The 19,164-nt window shown below is 38.2% G+C and overlaps 1 protein-coding gene and 1 non-coding gene across 2 annotated transcripts in view; one reads left to right on the plus strand and one right to left on the minus strand.

Annotated features, from left to right (window-relative positions):
- The window catches only part of SLC35F1 (solute carrier family 35 member F1), a 532,726-nt gene that overhangs the window by 489,454 nt on the left and 24,108 nt on the right, over positions 1–19,164 (plus strand). Inside the window, exon 7 of the mRNA XM_056125018.1 lies at positions 2,393–2,547. Within this exon, the coding sequence (XP_055980993.1) occupies positions 2,393–2,547 (155 nt within the window). The remainder of the gene's footprint in view (positions 1–2,392; positions 2,548–19,164) is intronic.
- LOC130033902 (small nucleolar RNA U3) lies at positions 15,073–15,283 on the minus strand. Its single transcript, XR_008794007.1, has one exon. It is a non-coding gene; the product is annotated as a small nucleolar RNA U3 (small nucleolar RNA).

Genomic DNA, 19,164 nt, shown 5'->3' on the forward strand with positions numbered 1-19,164 from the left:
TATATAACTGAAATCCAAGCATAAAAATTTGTAAGTCTACAACTGTACTTCATGGTGTTTCACTAATAAAAATTAGAAAAAATAAAATAAAACAAAATAAAATCATCTTGAAATGTTAAAAAAAAGATAAAGAACATCTTTCTTCTTTCTTCTATGTCTAATACCAACCCTAAATTTTCCATTCATCCAGCTTTTTATTGTATTGCTAACCCAGGGGAGAAAGCCTGAGGTATAGTAGGTACTCACTGAATTGTTTAAATATTTGTTTAAATATTTGTTTAAAAATTGTTTAAATATTTCAGTGAATAGTCATCAGAGCCCATGTATGAGGGTCCCTGATGTGCTAGATCAGATTTTGCAAAGGTAGACTCTGGAACTTTCTGATTCAACCATGCATAATCTAAATCAGTGCTGCAAAGAAAGAAAGAAAGAAAGAAAGAAAGAAAGAAAGAAAGAAAGGAAGGAAGGAAGGAGTCTTTGATCAAATTTTATTACTGTGAATAGATTAATTTAAGGATATATCTTGACAATAGTTTTATTAATCCCCAATTCTTTAAATAAATACTGATGTATTTTTATGTCTTTTCATGTATTAATCTTTTGCATCAAATAATGTATTTTTAGTGCATTTGATGGCACTAAAAATACATTATTTTTAGTGGTTTGTAGTGAATGAATTATAAGAGCCATGATAACCAAACACAGGAAGTTTATGGTTTTTAGAGTATTATTACTTCAAATGGAGAGCCACAATTCACCTGATATTAGTATGACAAAATACCTAGAAGAGGACTCCACAAACTTGATCAAATTAAAGAAGTGGTTATTCATTTTTCTTTAGGGCACTTCCACCACACTAGAGGGGGCTATTGTACTTGATTTGCTTAATATTCAAAATAATTATAAATATATATGTGTATATTTGATATGGCTTTTCTTAAACTTAGGACCAGAAATTAGGAGTGCGTTCTTAAATAGTTCCATATGGAAAATTAAAATTTCTCTTTGGAAGAATCACTGATATTCAGAGTCAAAGAGATTGGGTTTCCAAGACCTATCAAGTTCTCCACAATTAACAAGATTCAGGACAGCAATCTCCTAAAGACCCACACTACACACGTTTATTTATAAATCACTTTGGGACGGCTGATTACTTTCACTTTAATGTCAAAAGAGCCATTGTAATCAATTGCTTAAGCTTAGTCAACGCCTTAGTTTTCCAAGGAAGAGAAATGAATGTTATTTTTCCTACGCTTATATTGCATCAGTATCTGGGAAAAGAGAAACAAACTCTAGACTTAACTATAAATTCCTACTTGAAAGTCAACAATATTGTGTACTCATGGAATTACTATTGTTAATTGTGTTTTTAGTTATAAGAAAAAGGAGTACAGGAAGGAGAGAATTTTAGAAAATAAAAAGATGAGGAACGGATCACATTAGATTTAGAAGGTATTTTCCCTTTTAATTTTACTCCTAAAATAAAACGTAATGCTTTGTCTATAAAGCATTTACCTATTTATTTATAAAGCAACAGAACTTTTATAAAAGAGCCATAGGATGCTAGGAAAGCGGTGTAGTGGGTACTTTTATGTGTCTGGGGCAGAGCTAAGCAGGATTCACAGTTTCGGAGTAATTGCCAGATCATTTCATGCTCAGAGTGATGAAATGGTCTGCTCAAGGTCATGTAGTTAGGACTCCAATTTAGAACTCTTTGGCCCAAATCTCTTGACATGTCAGCCTTTCCATTTTCAGGTCCATGCAGCTATTCATCATTCTGAGCAAGACAAGCTACCAAACCTTGATTTTTGTCCCTATTGTGAAAATAAACTAAGAGATGCAAAAGTTTTAACATACATGGTTATGGAAGTTCACCAAAGCACAATTGGGAATAGAATGCAAAAGCCTTGTCCTTTTGATCTGACTCTAGCCACTCCTTCCCAGATGAAACAGATATCAACTAGGTCATAAAAAGCAGAAATATTATGTTCCATAATATTTCTATCTTGCTTTGTATTTTATGCTGTTTTTCTGTTTTACTCAATTATAAGTCTCTCTTAAGAACTTGAAGGGTAGCTCAAAGTATTACTGCATGTGATTTGCATATACAAGCTCTCAGGTTCAATCTCTTGCTCCTCAGGATCCCCCTCACACTTCCAGGAGCAATTCTGAGCACTGAACTTGAAGTAATGCAACCCCAGAACTGTCAGGTGTGGTCCCCAAAGAAAGAAACAAAAGCAAAATACAAAAACAAATCCTCATTTAATGCAATAGAAAAAAAGACCCCCGTTATGAATAATGAGTGGTATGGTTCCTACCACTTCTTTTCCCACTGTGTATGCATGAAGGTTCCCATGGGGTCTCTTAACAACTCTCTTTCTCTCCCCAACAGGGTTGCTCTATGTAGGCTTTAGTGCCTGCATGTTTGGTCTTTACAGCTTTATGCCCATTGTCATAAAGAAAACCAGTGCAACTTCAGTCAACCTCTCCTTGCTCACAGCGGACTTGTACAGCCTGTTCTGCGGATTGTTTCTTTTCCACTACAAGGTAAGTTGAGTGGGTATTTGTGCCAACGATACTTACAGCAAAGTATGCCTTCCTGTGGATGACCCTAATTTTATATAGAGAAGTAGGAATGTAACTCTATGCTAACTGCTAATTGCTCACATATGCTAATTTCTATGATCTGGGTATTGACAGCTATTCATCTTTAAGACAGAGATTTTTGTACTGAGACCCAGCATTTAATGGGAAAAGACCAAAAAGAGAGGGAAAGACTTTTAAATAATGAGGCAGCTTTTATTATACCATTCAGCCCAGAAGCTACTTTTTTTCCAGCCTAACGCTAGAAGGGTTTTATAATTCCTAAATTCTATCTGCAAAGCCTATGTCTACCAAGGACCCTGGCAGGTATGTTCTCATTGGAGAAAAGACACAATTCCTGCAATGGCAATTTTGCAGATATTTTTATAACAAATACAAAGGGAAAATGCTAATGCATTATAAATAGTTTCTTTACTAAAAGTGTATTTTTTAGTAAAGGAATGCACAGATGTATGGTAAAGTATTTTCAGTGAATATATCAGCCCTGAAGGAAAGAGGAAGCTATACAATCCAAAGATGGCAGGCTTTATCCAATGCAAGACTCTGCCCACATCTTAGCCCTAGGCAGTCATTGCTAATTGGTTATGAAACACTGGAGTTAAATGCTATTTTTTTAAAACAATCCACTCACTGCAGCCCTTAACAGTTGAGCAGAATTGTTTTGTGAGAAGAAACCCTCTGGATATTTCTTTACTAGTCTTATAAGATAAGGATCTAAGAGGCTATGACCTTCCATGAAAAGGAGCAGGTCAGGACTATCTGGACTAAGGGATCAAATTAGGAGCAGCAAAAGAAAAGAAGAAAGAGACTTTTAACTCTGCTTTGCTCTGGTCCCTTGCTTTGCCTGTGGCACTGCAGTTAAGATCACAGCATGCAAGTGGTCAGCTAATGGGGATCTGGGTGGACAGAAGATCTTTATCAGGATCAAAGTGGGCTGGGAGGTTTCCAGAGAAATGCTGAGATGGAAAGAGTATGTATTTGACAGGACTAGAAGTAAAGCAACTGAAGGGAATAATCCAAAATATTTCTGAGAGAAGTCAAAGTCATAGACTTTGGAAACAGGGATGTCAGACAGAATTGAAAAGAGGTAACAAGAAAGACCAATCTGGGAAGGACTAGAAGGTGAGAGGTGGAAAGTGGGGCCAACGCCTCAGATGGGAATAAAGAGCTCTTGTTCTTAGATTGGGTGAAACCATTTGCTCCACATTATGGTTAAAAAAAAAAAACTGCTTAAAGAAACGGTCAGTGCATGAACAATATTGGTGCATTGTCCCTCATTTTGTTTGTATAGTGCATTCGCTGTTTCCTAAATGCAATCTGCTCCTCATATGGATTAAAAAAAAATCACTTCCCCTCAAAGCTCGAAACTCAGAGCTGGAAGTTTAGGCTTTCCTCAGAAGCCACCTGCATACTACTCAGTTATTCCCAGAGTCCTGGGGACCCTCTGGTGAGGTCTCATGGATACAGAGTGGTGGTTATCATTTTCTTCTATTCTCTGAAGCTAACTATCCACAGTCTGTTCATTCTTAAGTTTGAGCCCAGTTTTCTGGATGCGTTCCCGAACTTTTATAAGTCACATACTAAAATCAGTCCCACCCCACTCCTCCACTCTGCTGGGACTTGAACTCAGGTCCTCAAACAATGTAAGAGAAGTGCTCTTTCACGGAGCTGCAGCTACAGCTAAAACAATCCTTTACACTTCTTAGGGAGACAGCTGAAACCTAATGTTCTGTTAGCACTGTGATCATTTTCTGGCCACTCTAGATTCAGTCGAGTTCACGGTGTCTCTTAGGCCAGGGGAGAATCTGTATTTGATGACTTATCTTAGGGTCTGTGAGCACATCACTGACAGGCCTGTCTATAAACCTGATGTTCTCTGAATCTAAGAACAAATATCTGAGGAATACCTGGGAAGTGCCCCTGTTTCAGTTTCACTCCCTAGGTTTACAAAGGACTTTTGATTAACTGTGTGGAGCTTACCATCATTGTAAACATTAGAAACTAAAAAAGCTATCAAAACAGGTAAATGCTAATTCTCTCAATACATTTCCTGTTATTCACTAAATAATATTTGTACTAGTAATATACTGGTTCTATTCAGTATTAATATTATTTAGTGGTAAAATTACTTAGGGTTTGTAACTGCTTAGGAGGAAACCATGTAGCAACCCCTCATATAGTAACTCTCATCATGCCCACATAAGGGAAGTCATGTTTTCTGAAAATTAAATTCTTATATTAACTAATCTGAAGTTGCCATAATTTCTTTTTTGTTTTCTTAAACCAATGTTTTAAGAAACTAAATACATGCTTTTTATTATTATCTAATAAATGCATTTCTAGAGGCAACAATTGATTCAACACAATAGGTATTTTCTCTGGTTAAAAATGGATTCCAGTTGTCCCTCTTGAAATTAAACTTTCAAAGTAGTGGTTGGTTCACATGCAATTTTAAGAAATAATGCAGAAAAAGAAAGAAAGAATGCAGAGACAGCCCATTTACTCCTATGCTAGTATCCCCCATTGTTAGCATTACAAATCTATTATCCAATAGCAGGACTTCACATCAATGCAATCAGCATTCAGGGTAGTTCCAACCCAAGGATTGCACATGTTGCCTTTTAGAGATACTTATCAGCCTTTCACTCTCTAAAAACAACTAATTTATTCTCCATTTCTCTGAATGTGCCACTTCAAGAACAGTATGTAAATGAGATTATACAATATGTGACCTTTGTGATTGACGTTTTTCCCTCAGCATAATTCTCTGGAGAGTCATCTAGGTTCTTCTGTATATTCCTAGCTCATCTTTTATTGCTGAACACAGTTCCATGGTATTGATGTGCCATGGTTATTTAACCATTAGCCCAAGGAGAGACATTTTGGGTGTTTCTATTTCTGGCTATCATAAATAAAGCTGCTATAAACACTCATGTTCAAGTTCTTAGAACAGAGTATTCATTCTCTGAGATAAATACCTAACAACACCGTTGCTGGATCATATTATGGTCATGGCATGTTTAGTTTTATGAGAAACTTAAGCTGTTTTCCAGGTTAAGCTATTGTTTTTATTACTAAGGAATACATAATGGTAGAAAGTCAAAAATTACTGAAAGTACTACTATACATTGGTACCATTTTACAGTACATATAGTTCTATGGTTTATCTGTCTTATAGTTCAGATATATTTTAATAACATTTTTATTGCATACTATTATTTTGTTACATGATCTTTAAAACTTCATAGGTAAATATTTCCTTATTACTTAAGATAAACATAGCATGTGAGCATGACAGTGAATCTCAACTGTAGCCAACGTATCAACTATATGGAGAGATTGTGAGGCATGGTCAAGTCCTGGTCCCACTCCAGAAAATCTCTCTTTACTTGATTGAGAGCAAGGTATTCTAAAATGTCTTTAAGAGTATGAAAAGGTAGCACTAGGGCTAAGGCATTTATCTTGTCTAACATGAGACTGACCTCAGTTTGATTCCCAGAATTGCTTATGGTCCCCAAGCACCACCAGGAGGGATCCTTGAGCTCTGCCAGGTATGTCCCAACCACCTGTCCTCCACCTCCAAAACTAAGAAAAATGTCTGTCTCCACATACTGCTACTTGTTGAGAGTCATAACAATTTATGATAATTGCATTCAGGTGATTTTTCTTCTTAGCTAATGCAATAATTTATTTTTTATGCACTAAACATTTGCTCACATTCAATAATATGGTTTTTTTTAAAATAATTATTTGCGGATGCTATGAACCAAATCCAGGACCTTTTACATATGAAGCATATTGAGGCCAACAGGGTCCCCAGGTGACTTATGTGAAGTGGAAAGGAGAAAGACAGCAGCCTTGAGAAGGGGATCTGCCATTTTCTTTCTACCTTTGCTACCAGGGAATGGCTGGGGAGATCAGGGACTGTTAGTCTTGCTCCTTGCAGGAGAGGAAAGTCAATCCTAGACCTTTTCAAGCCTTTCAGGTTTTTGCCTTTCTCTCAGAAAAGAATTTCAGAAGTTGAGCAGTGAAGTATAACGGATTTTATTTGGAAGTTTGGGGAGGGAGGTATGGGAGGAGGGGGAGTCAGGGTGAAAGAGAGAATGAATATGTGCTCAAGAGAGAACATACTGGGGCTTCTTCAGGGTGGAGAGGGAGCCCCAGTACATCCCAGCATTCGATCTGAAAGTACACAACTTAAGATGGGAGGTGAGGGCAATACACATGCTCAGAAAACACATGCACTTTGTAGTAAACATGGGCACATGCAGCACATAGGTTCATGCAGAATGTGCACATGCTTCTTTTGTTCAAATTGGATTTTATAGGGTTTCTCCCAGGCTGTCCCACATGGGGCTTTCTACCTAGGTAAGAGTCCATTGCTAAGGTGGTTGCTAAGTGGTAAAGGTAAGGTAAAGGCCCACCCGTTGATCGTCGATTTGCTCGTGCGGGCCCAGTAATGTCTCCATTGGAGACTTTGTTGTTACTGTGTTTGGCATATCGAATACTCTCGGTAGCTTGCCGCTAAGTGGTAGAATTGGGATTAGTTGATGGTCTTTGATATTTGTTTCCTGGCCTTTGTTCCTGCTGGAGCTTCTCTCAGAGTAGGGCCCAGCCTTCCCTGGGTCTGAGCCGGTACCAGGTAAAAGTCTTAACAGACCTTAGTTCCTGTGTCCACAAAGTGGGTTTTCACAGCCTCTGGGTTATTGGTTTTATTGCTTCCCAGGAATTCATTGCCATGGGAGCCTCTTATCTCTCTACCTGCCTGCCTCAATATGATCTACCACTAAGCTACATTCCCAGTATTAAATAAATCAAACCTCACATATTTTTTAAATTTTTATTTTGAAACAAAATTCAAAGGTCTTTCAATAATTTGAAAGATCAACTGACCAATCATGACTCCTTCAGATAAATAGTATTCGACAAATCCTGGTAGACAGTGTTAGGATTTAGACAAATGCTCTCTCTCCTTTCCTTTTAGTCTCTTAATATTTCAAAATTAATTCTTGAATAATCATTGCTTTGTATTTCTGTCTAACAGTTTTATGAACAATTGTACTTAACATCTGCAAAGAAATAAGCTAATTACTTAATTAAAACCAAGTAACAAGCAAAAAAATTTTCCTGGAACCGGGAGGTGACCAAAAGGGAAGGGAGGACATTCCTTGTTTAAGCTAGTCTCCAAGTTCCATCCCCTGAGCTGCAGGATACCCACACACTGAACCTACCAGGCCTCAATAGGAAGGCCCTATAAAAACAAAACCCTTTCCTTTGCTAAGCAAGTTTTCAAAGCATCTTCCAGACAATAAGAATTTTCAGTTTGGAAAATCCAAGAGCTTTATTTTTCTCATAATTTACCTCTGAAATTGTCCCTAGGATCCCCAGATGGGAGGCTTTCTAGAGCCAGAAAGAGTTCTCTATGACTGGCAGGTTTCAGTAATACTGCAGATGCCATGGCTCATAATGATCAATGCAAAAATTCAGCAAGGTTTGCAAAATTTTAAAAAACAATGAAATTACATGGTAATAGATTTTGTGAATGAGAGAAAATAGTTATGTTTTTATACATCTTTGAAGAAATATCTATTTAAATACCTTATTCTAATACTTTTTGTCTTTTATAATATGATTGGATTGCAATCTTTATGTATTTGGGCCCTTATCAGATATATGATTTGAAAGAATTTTTGCCCAACTTGGTTGTCATTTCATTTTCTTGCCTTTTAAAGCAGTGAAGTTCTAAATTTTGGTGTAGTCCTGTTTGTCTGTGTGGACCAACTAAAAAATGGCACACCTGGAAGTGTAAAACCCAAGGCTCTTGCGTTCAAAGCATGCACTCCAACCTGTTGAGCTATCTCCCAGGCTAGCCAGTTATGTGTTTTTAAAACATGAACCAAGTTAATCTTACCTTGGTCTCTGGTTCACCAAGTCTAACCTGGTGCCTCCTAATGCTGCTCCTTTCCACTGTTACATCTTTCACTCTTGGAATAGTTGAAAGTCACATCTAAGGAAGAGATTTAAGTATGATTTTCCACGTAAAATAGTATAGTATGAATTCCAGTTTTAGCTGATAAGCCTCAAACATGATGCACACTGGAGTCACCTGCAGCATGACTCTGGAAATACTGATGTCCACTCTCATTGATTCTGATTTCATTGGTCTGCCACTATAGCATTATGTATACTTCAAAGGTTCCTTAGATGATTCTTGAATATGCTGTCAGGATTGAGGGCCACTGGTTCAGACTTAGTTTATCTGGCTGCAAGTAGGTGGAACTAGGGCCAAAAAAGGTGAAGGTTGTAAGAGTCTAGCTAAATACCAAGAAATGTTGCTAACCATTGGTTTTCTAACAGACTAGATTGGAGAGTTCCTATCCCTGCAAGAAACTGGCTAAAGTGTGAGATGGGTTGTAGAGGGAGCTGGGGAATTGTGGGTGAGGGTGGGGCTGCATACTTTAGGTTATAAACTGCTAGTGACTTCTCAAACCATCTTTGGCTTGAGCTATTAGACTTTACTCTTTGACTTAATCATTATGTATTCATTAAAACACCTGCTGCTCTGTTTATAAGTTGAAAATGGAAGTGCTGTTTACTCATAAATGTTATCTAATCGAACCTGAATTATTAAATAAAACTCTCCTGCCCAACACTGACTTTTTACTCTTCTCACTTTCCACTTGGGAGAAAATCTGTTCCCTTTCTCACCCACTAGCTTATATTTTGAAGCTTTCTGTGTCTTTTGCAGATTTCCGGCTTTTCTTTTGCAGTTCTTTTGGAACTGGATAATAAAATACCAATTTTCAGGGAAGCAAATGACCTAATTTTGAGTTAAACTATCTATCTGTAGGCTTAGGGAATGCTCTTGTTTAAAATATATATATATATATATTTATTGAATCACCGTGAGAACAGTGACAAATCTTTCAGGTTTAAGTCTCAGTCATACAATGATCAAACACCCATCCCTTCACCGGTGCATATTTTCCACCACCAAGAACCCCAATATACCCCCCATCCCACCCCTCCCCATGCCTGTGAGGCAGATGATTTCCACTTAACTTTTTCTCTACTTTGATTACATTCATTATTTCTACAAAGGATGCACCATTATTATTTGGAATTTTCCCCCAACAATCAAACCTGCTGAAAAGGTATCATGAAATAATTTGTTTCCTATTGCTGGTTATGAAGACCATATGATGTTGCGTGGCCGCTATGGAGATTTTGGATTTCTGATATTTTACTAATTAAGTCTGGAGGGATTTCTGCCCAAAACCTCATAGTTCCGAGATTAGTATGTGTGCCTCTGGGGCCATTGCCTTGCTGGAGAGCCTGCTCATGGGGGGCAACTCGTGGTCTTGGCAGGGCAAGAAAGATGTGCCAGTTCTGCCCCCCATCCCACGAGGCTGCAGTTGCTCCATCACCATTGCTGGCTCATACTTGGCTGTCCAATAAGCCCTGAGGCAGTGGCCACCATGCTGCAGGGTGAGGGGGAGCGGAAGAGAGAGACACCCTTTCCCCTGCCCCGGGGGGGGTGGGACACAGCACCATAGCTTAATGCATAGTCCATTCACATCTCTGCCAAAAGCCTCTGGGTTCCGAATTAGGTCCGTGTGCCTCTGGGACCATGGCCATGCCTGAGAGCCGCACATGGGAGTTGGGGGTAGGGGCAACTCGTGGTCTTGGCAGGGCAAGAGGGGGGGAAATGCTCTTATAAATTCTAATCTTATAATTGGTTAAATATTTCTGTCTTTACCTTACATTGAATTCATGATAATACATATATAGCAGCCCATAAAAAGTACAAAAAATGACCTTTTCTGGGCCTCAGAGATCACCACACTTCTGCCACATACACCCCTCCCCCCAAAAAAAAACCAGAAAGGGTTTTTTTGTTGTTTGTTTTATTTAAACACTGTGGTTTACAAAGTTATTCATAATGCAATTGTTGTGGGTATTCAATGTTGTAACACCAGTCCCACCACCAGAGTAACCTTCCCTCTACCATCATCCCCATTTTTCCAAGCACTTCCCAAGCCTTCCCCCTTAACAGGCACAATATAATTTGTTCTATTTTGTTTGTTACAACTAAATCTCTAGTGGAACTATCAAAAAAACCACTTCAGTAAAAGTAAATTTGTGAAAATTGTTGTATCTCACCATAAAATTGTTTATCTGAGGAGTTATAAAGCTCCTTGTTGCTAGTTGAGTCCTTTGTGTTTATTACCTTTGTTTATTAAGCTTAGTTGGCTTCTTTTTCTTTCACATCAAATTTGGTGTGCTTCTACTGGGATATCAGTATTGTGGGATTTGAAGTTGTTGTACTCGAGGAATTCCATGATTTTTTGAACTGGGCCAGTGAGTTTACATGGTGGCTACTATGAGTGGTGGGTGTGGCTGCCGGGGCCTCTGAAAATATAAAGTGTGTGAGGAGGCTGCCTTCTCCCACTCCAAGAGGACCCTAGAGTTTTCAGCCTGGAAAATCAGTGTACCTGGAATTTTCCTCCTTCAGCTGCAAAGCAATGGAGTTGTGCTATTGCCACAGTGGCAGCTGTGGGATGTGGGTACCACTGTCAGGGTTTTGTTTCAGGAACTCGGCCTACCCCACTCCTGAGGGTACCACAGAGTTTACAGAAAAAGAGATTTTTGTGAAAGCTTTTGAATTTGATGGTGTACTGACTTTTCAAGGTCAGGACTTTATTGGTTTTGAACAAGGACACTTTTGAAATCGAAAGGGTATTCATTTCTTGTGACTCTTATAAATAAAATTACCATATTCTTGGTTGCTATAAACAACACAAGTTTACTAGCTTAAAGTTCTACTGGCCAGAAGTTTCACTGAGATAAAATTGTTAGCAGAGCAGGGTGACTTCTGGAGGCTCTAGAGGAGAATGAACCATGTTGCTTTCCTAGCTGTGAGGCATCCTACATTCCTTGAGCTTTGCCCTCTTCTTCTACCTTCAAAACCAGCAGTAAAGCATCTTCCAATCTGACTACAATGTCTCCTTCAACTTTGTAAGAACCCTTGTCATTATAGTATGTCTACCAGGTAATCCAGAAGAATCTCCCCTTTTCAAAATCTTTAATCACATCTGCAAAGTTCCATTTACCAGCTTTAAAAAAAAGCAATTCCATATTCCAAGGATTAAAATTTAAGCATCCTTAATGAAATGAGGCATTATTCTGCCTATCACGGGAGGACTAGAAGGACTACCTGGGCTCTAAACCAGGTGAGTTGGTATACATGAATGTGCTGTTTAAAAACCTCATCTGGGCAATGAAGATACAGACAGATTTTAAGTGTTTCTGGTTACCTGATTATGTTATTTTAGCAAAGAAAACAGTCTTTGCTGCTTAGCAAAGAAAACAATCCTATTTATGCTGGGGAGGGAATGAAGTGGGTGGGGGAAATTTCCTTAGACTCTCCAAACAAAACATGAATGTGGTGGTATGTTTTTAGTAACAGAGACTGGATCTAAACTGTGGTTTCTGGGACCAGAGCGATAGTACAGAGAGAGAATGGGCTTCTTGCCTTGCTTGTGTTCCACCTGGGTTCATTCCCTGGCATCCCAAATGGTTCCTTTACCCTCACCAGCAGTGATCCCTGAGCACAGAACCAGGAGTAAGGCCTAAGCAGTAACAGGGAATTTTTAAAAAATGAAGAAAAACATAAACTGTGTTTTTTATGCATTTATTTAATTATATTGGGTCAGTTATACATTTTCCCCTACCTTCAGAGACTTTGCTTATGGAGGTTTATTTTAATCACTAATTTTTAATTAAAAAATTTTGGTTGTGATTGCATGATTTATAATGGTTTCTCATGCACATAATTCCACATCCATCACCAGTATATCAACCCCTTCCTCCCAAGGACCCCAGTGCCCCTGCCTTTCAAATCCCTACCAACTCAATTGTGTGGGTTAGTTCTTCCTTTGAATTGCCTTTGGACCTTTGTTTCAGCCTTGCTGTTTATTTTTATACCTACATATGAGGGAGATAGTTCTGAATCTATTTCTTCGTTCTGACTGACTTCATTCAGCATGATATCTTCTAGTTCCATCCATGCTGCTGCAAATTGTGCAATGTTATTCTTTTTCATACCTACATAGTAATCTATTATGTATATATACCATTAATTCTTTCACCTGTAGTTGAACATTTGAGTGGTATCTATATCTTGGCTATTGAACGAAGTATGGTAATCAACATAATTGTGCGTATGTCCTTTGGAATTAATGTTTTTGTGTTTTGTGTTTGAGGGACAGATGCCAGATAGTTATGTCACTGAATCAGATGATAGTTCTATTCTTGTTTGAGATAGATCTCGATTTTTGAAGTTTTTGAAGGGATTAAATAATTTATAAATGGAGAAGAACAGTGAAATATTTTTTGATTAATGTATGATTTGGGATTAAAATAAATTGTTAATCAACTTTAGTGAATTGCTCAATTTTTAAGAAGAATACCTTAATTTTAAGGATCCATAAAAACTATATGATTGGCAGTTTTTAACAAATTTTCTGAAACTTTTCTCATTCCTTAGTTGAAAAAACAAAACTGGAATTTTATGCACAAAATTATAAAGAATTGGGTTTCAATTTCCAACTGCATTCCTTGATTCCTTAACTGCTTACAATGAAATTTTTCGGTGTTAAGCATAAACATACAAAAATTGTTAAATTAAAATAGGCTTGTTGTTCAATTCATGTTCTCCTTCAAACACATATCTCACTTGCTTGTCTCTATGTATCTTTGCTTGCTTTTATTCTGGAAAAGCCCATGTTCTCTCTTGAGCACATCCTCGTTTTCTCTCCACTCACATCACTCTAAGTTTAAATAAAAACTATCTTACTCTGCTCAATAACAATAATAAAATACCAATAAATTATTTCATTTATGCCATCGTATGCTACACATTCTTCAGGAGAACTGCAACCAAGTTGATTACAGGTTATTCATCTCTCTTGTGTGACATTTACTATAAGAATTACTCTACAGTTGCTATCGCCTTTTCAAAGTTTAATATTGCTATAGAATTGTTCTACTAAAGTTTGGAATATGTCACGGTCATGGTCCTCCCGTTGTTCATTGATTTGCTTGAGCGGCCCAGTAATGTCTCCATCATGAGACATGTTGTTACCGTGTTTGGCATATTGAATACATCATGGGTAGCTTGCCAGGCTTTGCCGTGCGGGTGAGATACTCTCGGTAGCTTGCCAGGCTCTCTGAGAGGGGCGGAGGAATCGAACCTGGCTTGGCTGGCTGGCTCGCGGCAAGGCAAACACCCTACAGCTGTGCTATCGCTCCAGCCCTTGGAATATGTAGAAAAGATTATTTACAGTTTAATTATAATAAACTAGAAATTGATAAAATGACATAAATTTTCTCTAAGTCTTCTTGAAGTTCTCTGTTTAGTTCATTGGCTTAGAATCCCCTAATGATCACTCTGAAACCACAGTTAATCCTATTTAAAATAAAATAATTTAGGAAAATAGACACTCTATAATACTTACACTCTTACATCAGGGAGATTGTTTTCTTATCCAAATATTCACTACTAAAAAGTTGGGAGAGAGATTCCAAAATTATTTGCATAAGGAGGCTACCTCTTCAACTGTTGCTGAAGCACTACATTTTTTTTCTGATTCGGTGTGTAATTGGGGCTTAGTAAATCCTTCCTCATTCTACTTCTAAAAATGTGATTCATGTGAATTTTTTAGAATTTCATCTGTGAGAGATCATTAAATAAAAAAGTTTGTCTTTTAGTGTCAGTTATACCAGATAATTTTTAAAAATAATTGCTGTTATTTTTGACAAATAATCAGAGAAGTTGATTGCATTTCAGCTGCTTATGCTAGCAACCCTATTTTCAGTCTATGACATGAATAGGCATAGAGCTTAGTGATTCTCCTTGATCCTCCTGTCAGTCACTAAGAATTACACTCCACAAGTGCCATTACTGGTTTAGTTTTTGTTATAAGTGATTTGACAAGAAAAGTTAATAATTCTGGACCTGAGACTACATATTATGCTGCACTAAATTTGAAAGCATTTCATTTAGCAAATATCCTTTTCTGACTATACTATGCCTATACTATGCCTTTTACATTCCAGGTAGTGTCTTATTATTTAATTATTTCTAAATAAAGATGACAAGAACATCAAAATTACTAGGCAGATGAATGCAAAGTATGAGATTCCAAACCATTGAAAATTGGCTAGTCTCGTGTCTCAATCATCTTTAACCTCTGAATGGGGATAGCAGGGAGTTTGGGAAGTTTGTATTAATAGTGAGTGGAGATTCCTTTAGCTTTGGACCAGTCAACCTGTTGATACTCTGCTGCCACAAGCAATTTCAGTTATAGAACTGCCCTTTAAAACCCAGGCCACGAAGCTTTGACCTGTGGCAACAGGAAGCATAAATGCAATGCTATGCATCTCTTTCTTTTTCTTTTTCCTGAAGCCACTCAGACTACATCCTCTCCCTCTAACTCTTCCAGAGGAAGAGAAGAACAATCATCAGTGGTAAATGGCACTTGCAAAAGCAGCACCTTAAATGGGCTTCACAATCTGAAGAGAATCTGGGTCCTCCTCATGGTTTCAGTTGCTCTACATGATCAGAGAAATTTCTCTAGTAATGAACGATAAAAATGATCCCTGAAAGTATAGCCTTAATACATGAAAATAGTTTCATCTTATTCATGAAAATAATTTCATAAGTCATTTATGAAGCTTCTCAAAATAACAATGTACCTTTGCAATGTCTTGAGTGACATGTTCCTAGTGCCATACATAATTATAAATGGGAGGTTTTAAAATTAATATTCAGTTTTTAAAAAGTTTAAATTTTCATTGTTTAAAAGTGTCACTGATAAGTGGAGAATTGGGGAAACTAATATCACTGAGGTCCCAAAGCGTTTAGCATGAAATATCAAGTTGATAGAGATATGATTCCGCTCAGTTCCCCATGCATGGCAGCTCAATGCAGCATCTTTTGAGGACTTCATTTTGTGGAATTCATGGGACAAACTACCACAAATGGGAAAGAGATGTTTTCCATGCACCACTGAAGATCCCAGGCTCCTTCCATCATGTGAATTTGTTGTCCTTTAAGACAGGAGTCAATAGACCATTAGTTGTGTACTAGTTTCTTATTTTTTTGTAGTGCAGCTATGCACTTATATATTCGTTCTTATATATCCTTGTAGGGGGAAACTGCTTTTCTCCCTACAATGACAGCATTGAATAGTCATGAGAGAGATTGTGTGGGTCACACTCCTAAAATATTTCTTGTCTAACCCTTTACCAGGAGAGTTTTCTACAGGACTCTCTATGAAAGTCTAGAGACTTTTCTTTTAGGTAGTTGGGAGATCCTGATTGGTGGGCTCAGGAAACCATTTGGGGTGCCAGGGATCAAACCCAGCTGCGTATAAGAAAAGGCAACCCTATCCACTACACTATCTCTCTGACACCAGTCTAGTGACTTTTATAACACATGTGGAGTGGTATACAGAATCTCCTTACCGTTATATTTGCCAGAATTTAGTCATGTGACCACACAAGGAAAGCTGTAAAATGTAGTCTTGCTAATTTTGCACGGGAAGAAAAAGAAAATATTTGCAAAAAAGAAAAAAGAATGGACCAGTCTATTTGAAAGATAATATGGATATTCCTCAAAAAATTAGGAATTGATCTACCTTATGACCCAGCAATCCCATTTCTGGAAATGCACCCCAAGAACCCTAAGGCACAAAGCAGAAAAGTTACCTGCACTCCTGTTTATTAATGGGAAGTCACGTGATCAAGTGATATAAAATAGCCAAAATGTAGAAACAACCCAAGTACCCACAAGCAGATGACTGGATAAAAAAAAAACTGTGGTGCATACACATAATGGAATACTATTCCATAAGAAAAGATAAAATCATGCAATTTGCTGAAATATGAATGGAGCTAGAGAGATCATATTGTGTGAAAACAGTCAGAGGGAGAGGAACAAACTCAGAATGATCTCTCATATGTAGGATATAAAGAAATTTTGTATGTGAATGTCAAATGCCCAATGGCAATAGAAATAGAGCCAGAGAACTGGTCTTCAGTAGAAAACTTGCCACAGGGGCAGGTATTGTGGGTACAAGGGATAAGTTAGGGAAAAGAACACTAGGATAACAGTGGAGGGGGTAAAGTGCCTGACACAGAGGCAGGCTGGGGGCCAGAGGGAAACTGGGGCCATTGATGGAGGGTAGAAGACAGTGGTGAATGGGTTGTTGTTGGAGCAATGTATGCCTGAAACTCAAATACAGAAGAAAGGAGGGGAGGGGAAGGGAGGAGAGAGGAAGGGAGCAGGGGAGGAGAGGGGAGGAATGGACAATGGAGAAAAAAATTACTTCTGGTACTATAACAGTACTGAGGTATCTACAGGGAAACTAAGGGGTAGGGAAAGTAGGTTGGACAACATTAACACTACTGTAAAAATTTAATTTTAAATCTTAAGAAAGGAAGAGGAAAATAAGTTAATGAACAAATAACCAGACTCTGCCATATTAGCCCTTTTCATTTACCAGAAAGATTGACAAAATTAAAGAAGTTGGGGAATATATTGTGTGCTGTTTTGGCATTACAGAACACAAAGTTCCTTGTATACAAACTCATTCTTAAGTTCTCTATCACAAGCAAATTTTGAACCCACATCAGGACAAACTGGAAGGAGGAAGTGGAATGTGCTGGAGATGTGGAAGTTCAAAATGGAAAGACTTGTGTTTGGAGGAAAAATAAGAAAAGGGGTAGAACTGTCTCTCTGCTGACTGCAGGGGTATGGATTTCCCCAGGGCCACCCTCTGCCCCTTTCTACACACCTGGACTTTTGTTAGGAGACCCTTGTGCCTGTCTGGTTCCATCTCCCTAGGACTATACTCAATAACCCAGAGTCTCTGAAAGCCTTGGTGTGGTGTACTTCGGAAAAGAACTAAGATTGGAGAATGAAAATTACTTCTGGTATTCGATATGCCAAACACAGTAACAATTGTCACAATGGAGACATTACTGGGCCTGCTCGAGCAAATCAATGAACAACGGGAGGACAGTGACAGTGACAGTGACCCCATGTAGCCTGAATCCCAGGCTACATCTCATGGGACTACCATCAGCAGGAAATATTTTTCAACTCTCTAAACTTTGGGGAATATGAAGAGAATTATTACTGTTCCTCTCATATTTCCTGACTTTTACTATTCTTATATTATCAATTCCAATAGTTATTTCCATATACATTGAACCCTGTGATATTTTAGCTATCTGTCCACACTATAAAATGAAGGCAGATTTCGCTCCAATTTTTTTATTTTGTCTTATCTTTTAATGAGGCAAATTTCATTATAGGTATTATCAGGAAATAAGGCTGCTGTGTTTAGCTTTGAGTGCACAACTATATTTGCTGATTTATAGGTTATATTTCCCAGCAAATGCTATTCAAACACCTTGATGAAGAGGAGACTTTGTTACCAAAGTGCCATTGAATGCCAAAGTGCCATTGAATGTTAAGTCTATAAGACCTAACAGGGGTTGTGTTTTCTAATTCTTCGCTTCCTTGAAAACATTGTATTCAAAGGTTAACTTTTTCTTTTTTGGCTTTTTATGGGTTACACCCTGTGATGTTCAGGGGTTACTCCTGGCTCTGCACTCAGGAATCACTCCTGGCAGTGCTCAGGGAACCATATGGGATGTGGAGATCACACCTGCATTGTCTGCATGTAAGGCAAATACCCTACAGGCTGTACTATCTCTCCAGCTCCTTAAAGGATAACTTTCTGGGCCAGGGAGAAAACTCAAAGGGCTAGAGCACTTTTATTGCATGTGAGAGGCCCAGAAATGATCCTTGGAGCCCCATAGCCCCCATCACAGGCTAGAGTCACCCCCAAGTACTGAACTGTGAGTAGCCTACAAGCACCACCAGTTGTGACCACAAAAACAATTTTTTTTGTTGTTGTTTGCACTATAGTTGGTGGTGTTCAGGGACCACTGCTGGCACAATGTTTGGGGTCACTCCTCATGGTATGGAGGACACCACAGGATTGGGGGACTGAACCCAGGCCTCCCATATGTAAATCATGAATACTAGCTCATTGATATATCTCCCCAGTATGAGTGATTAGGTTTATTATTATAAAATTGGGAGTATTTTTTAAATGACTGCACAGTGTCTTACTCTCACTAAGACTCTGTGTGTGTGTGTGTGTGTGTGTGTGTGTATGTGTGTGTGAGATAGAGAGACAGAGACAGAGAATGCCAATGCATTTACTCTTATAGTAACTTAGCCTATGACCTACCCCACTGCCAGAAATGTATTTTGGTAGCTTGAAGCTTCCCTACTTTACTTCATCACAGAGTCCTCAGATAACAACTCCCCTCTTGCCTCCTTGATAATATAAGAAAGTGGGCAAGGAATTCTGTAACTCAAAATGTTTTCCTGACTTTTACCAGAATTTATCTAGCCACCATTTTGATCAGTTTCTCCAGGTTGAAAAGATACCTGATAGTTCAGTCACAACAGCATGA

Source organism: Sorex fumeus, unplaced genomic scaffold (genome assembly GCF_029834395.1).
Source record: "Sorex fumeus unplaced genomic scaffold, SorFum_2.1 ptg000054l, whole genome shotgun sequence".
Lineage (NCBI taxonomy): Eukaryota > Metazoa > Chordata > Mammalia > Eulipotyphla > Soricidae > Sorex > Sorex fumeus.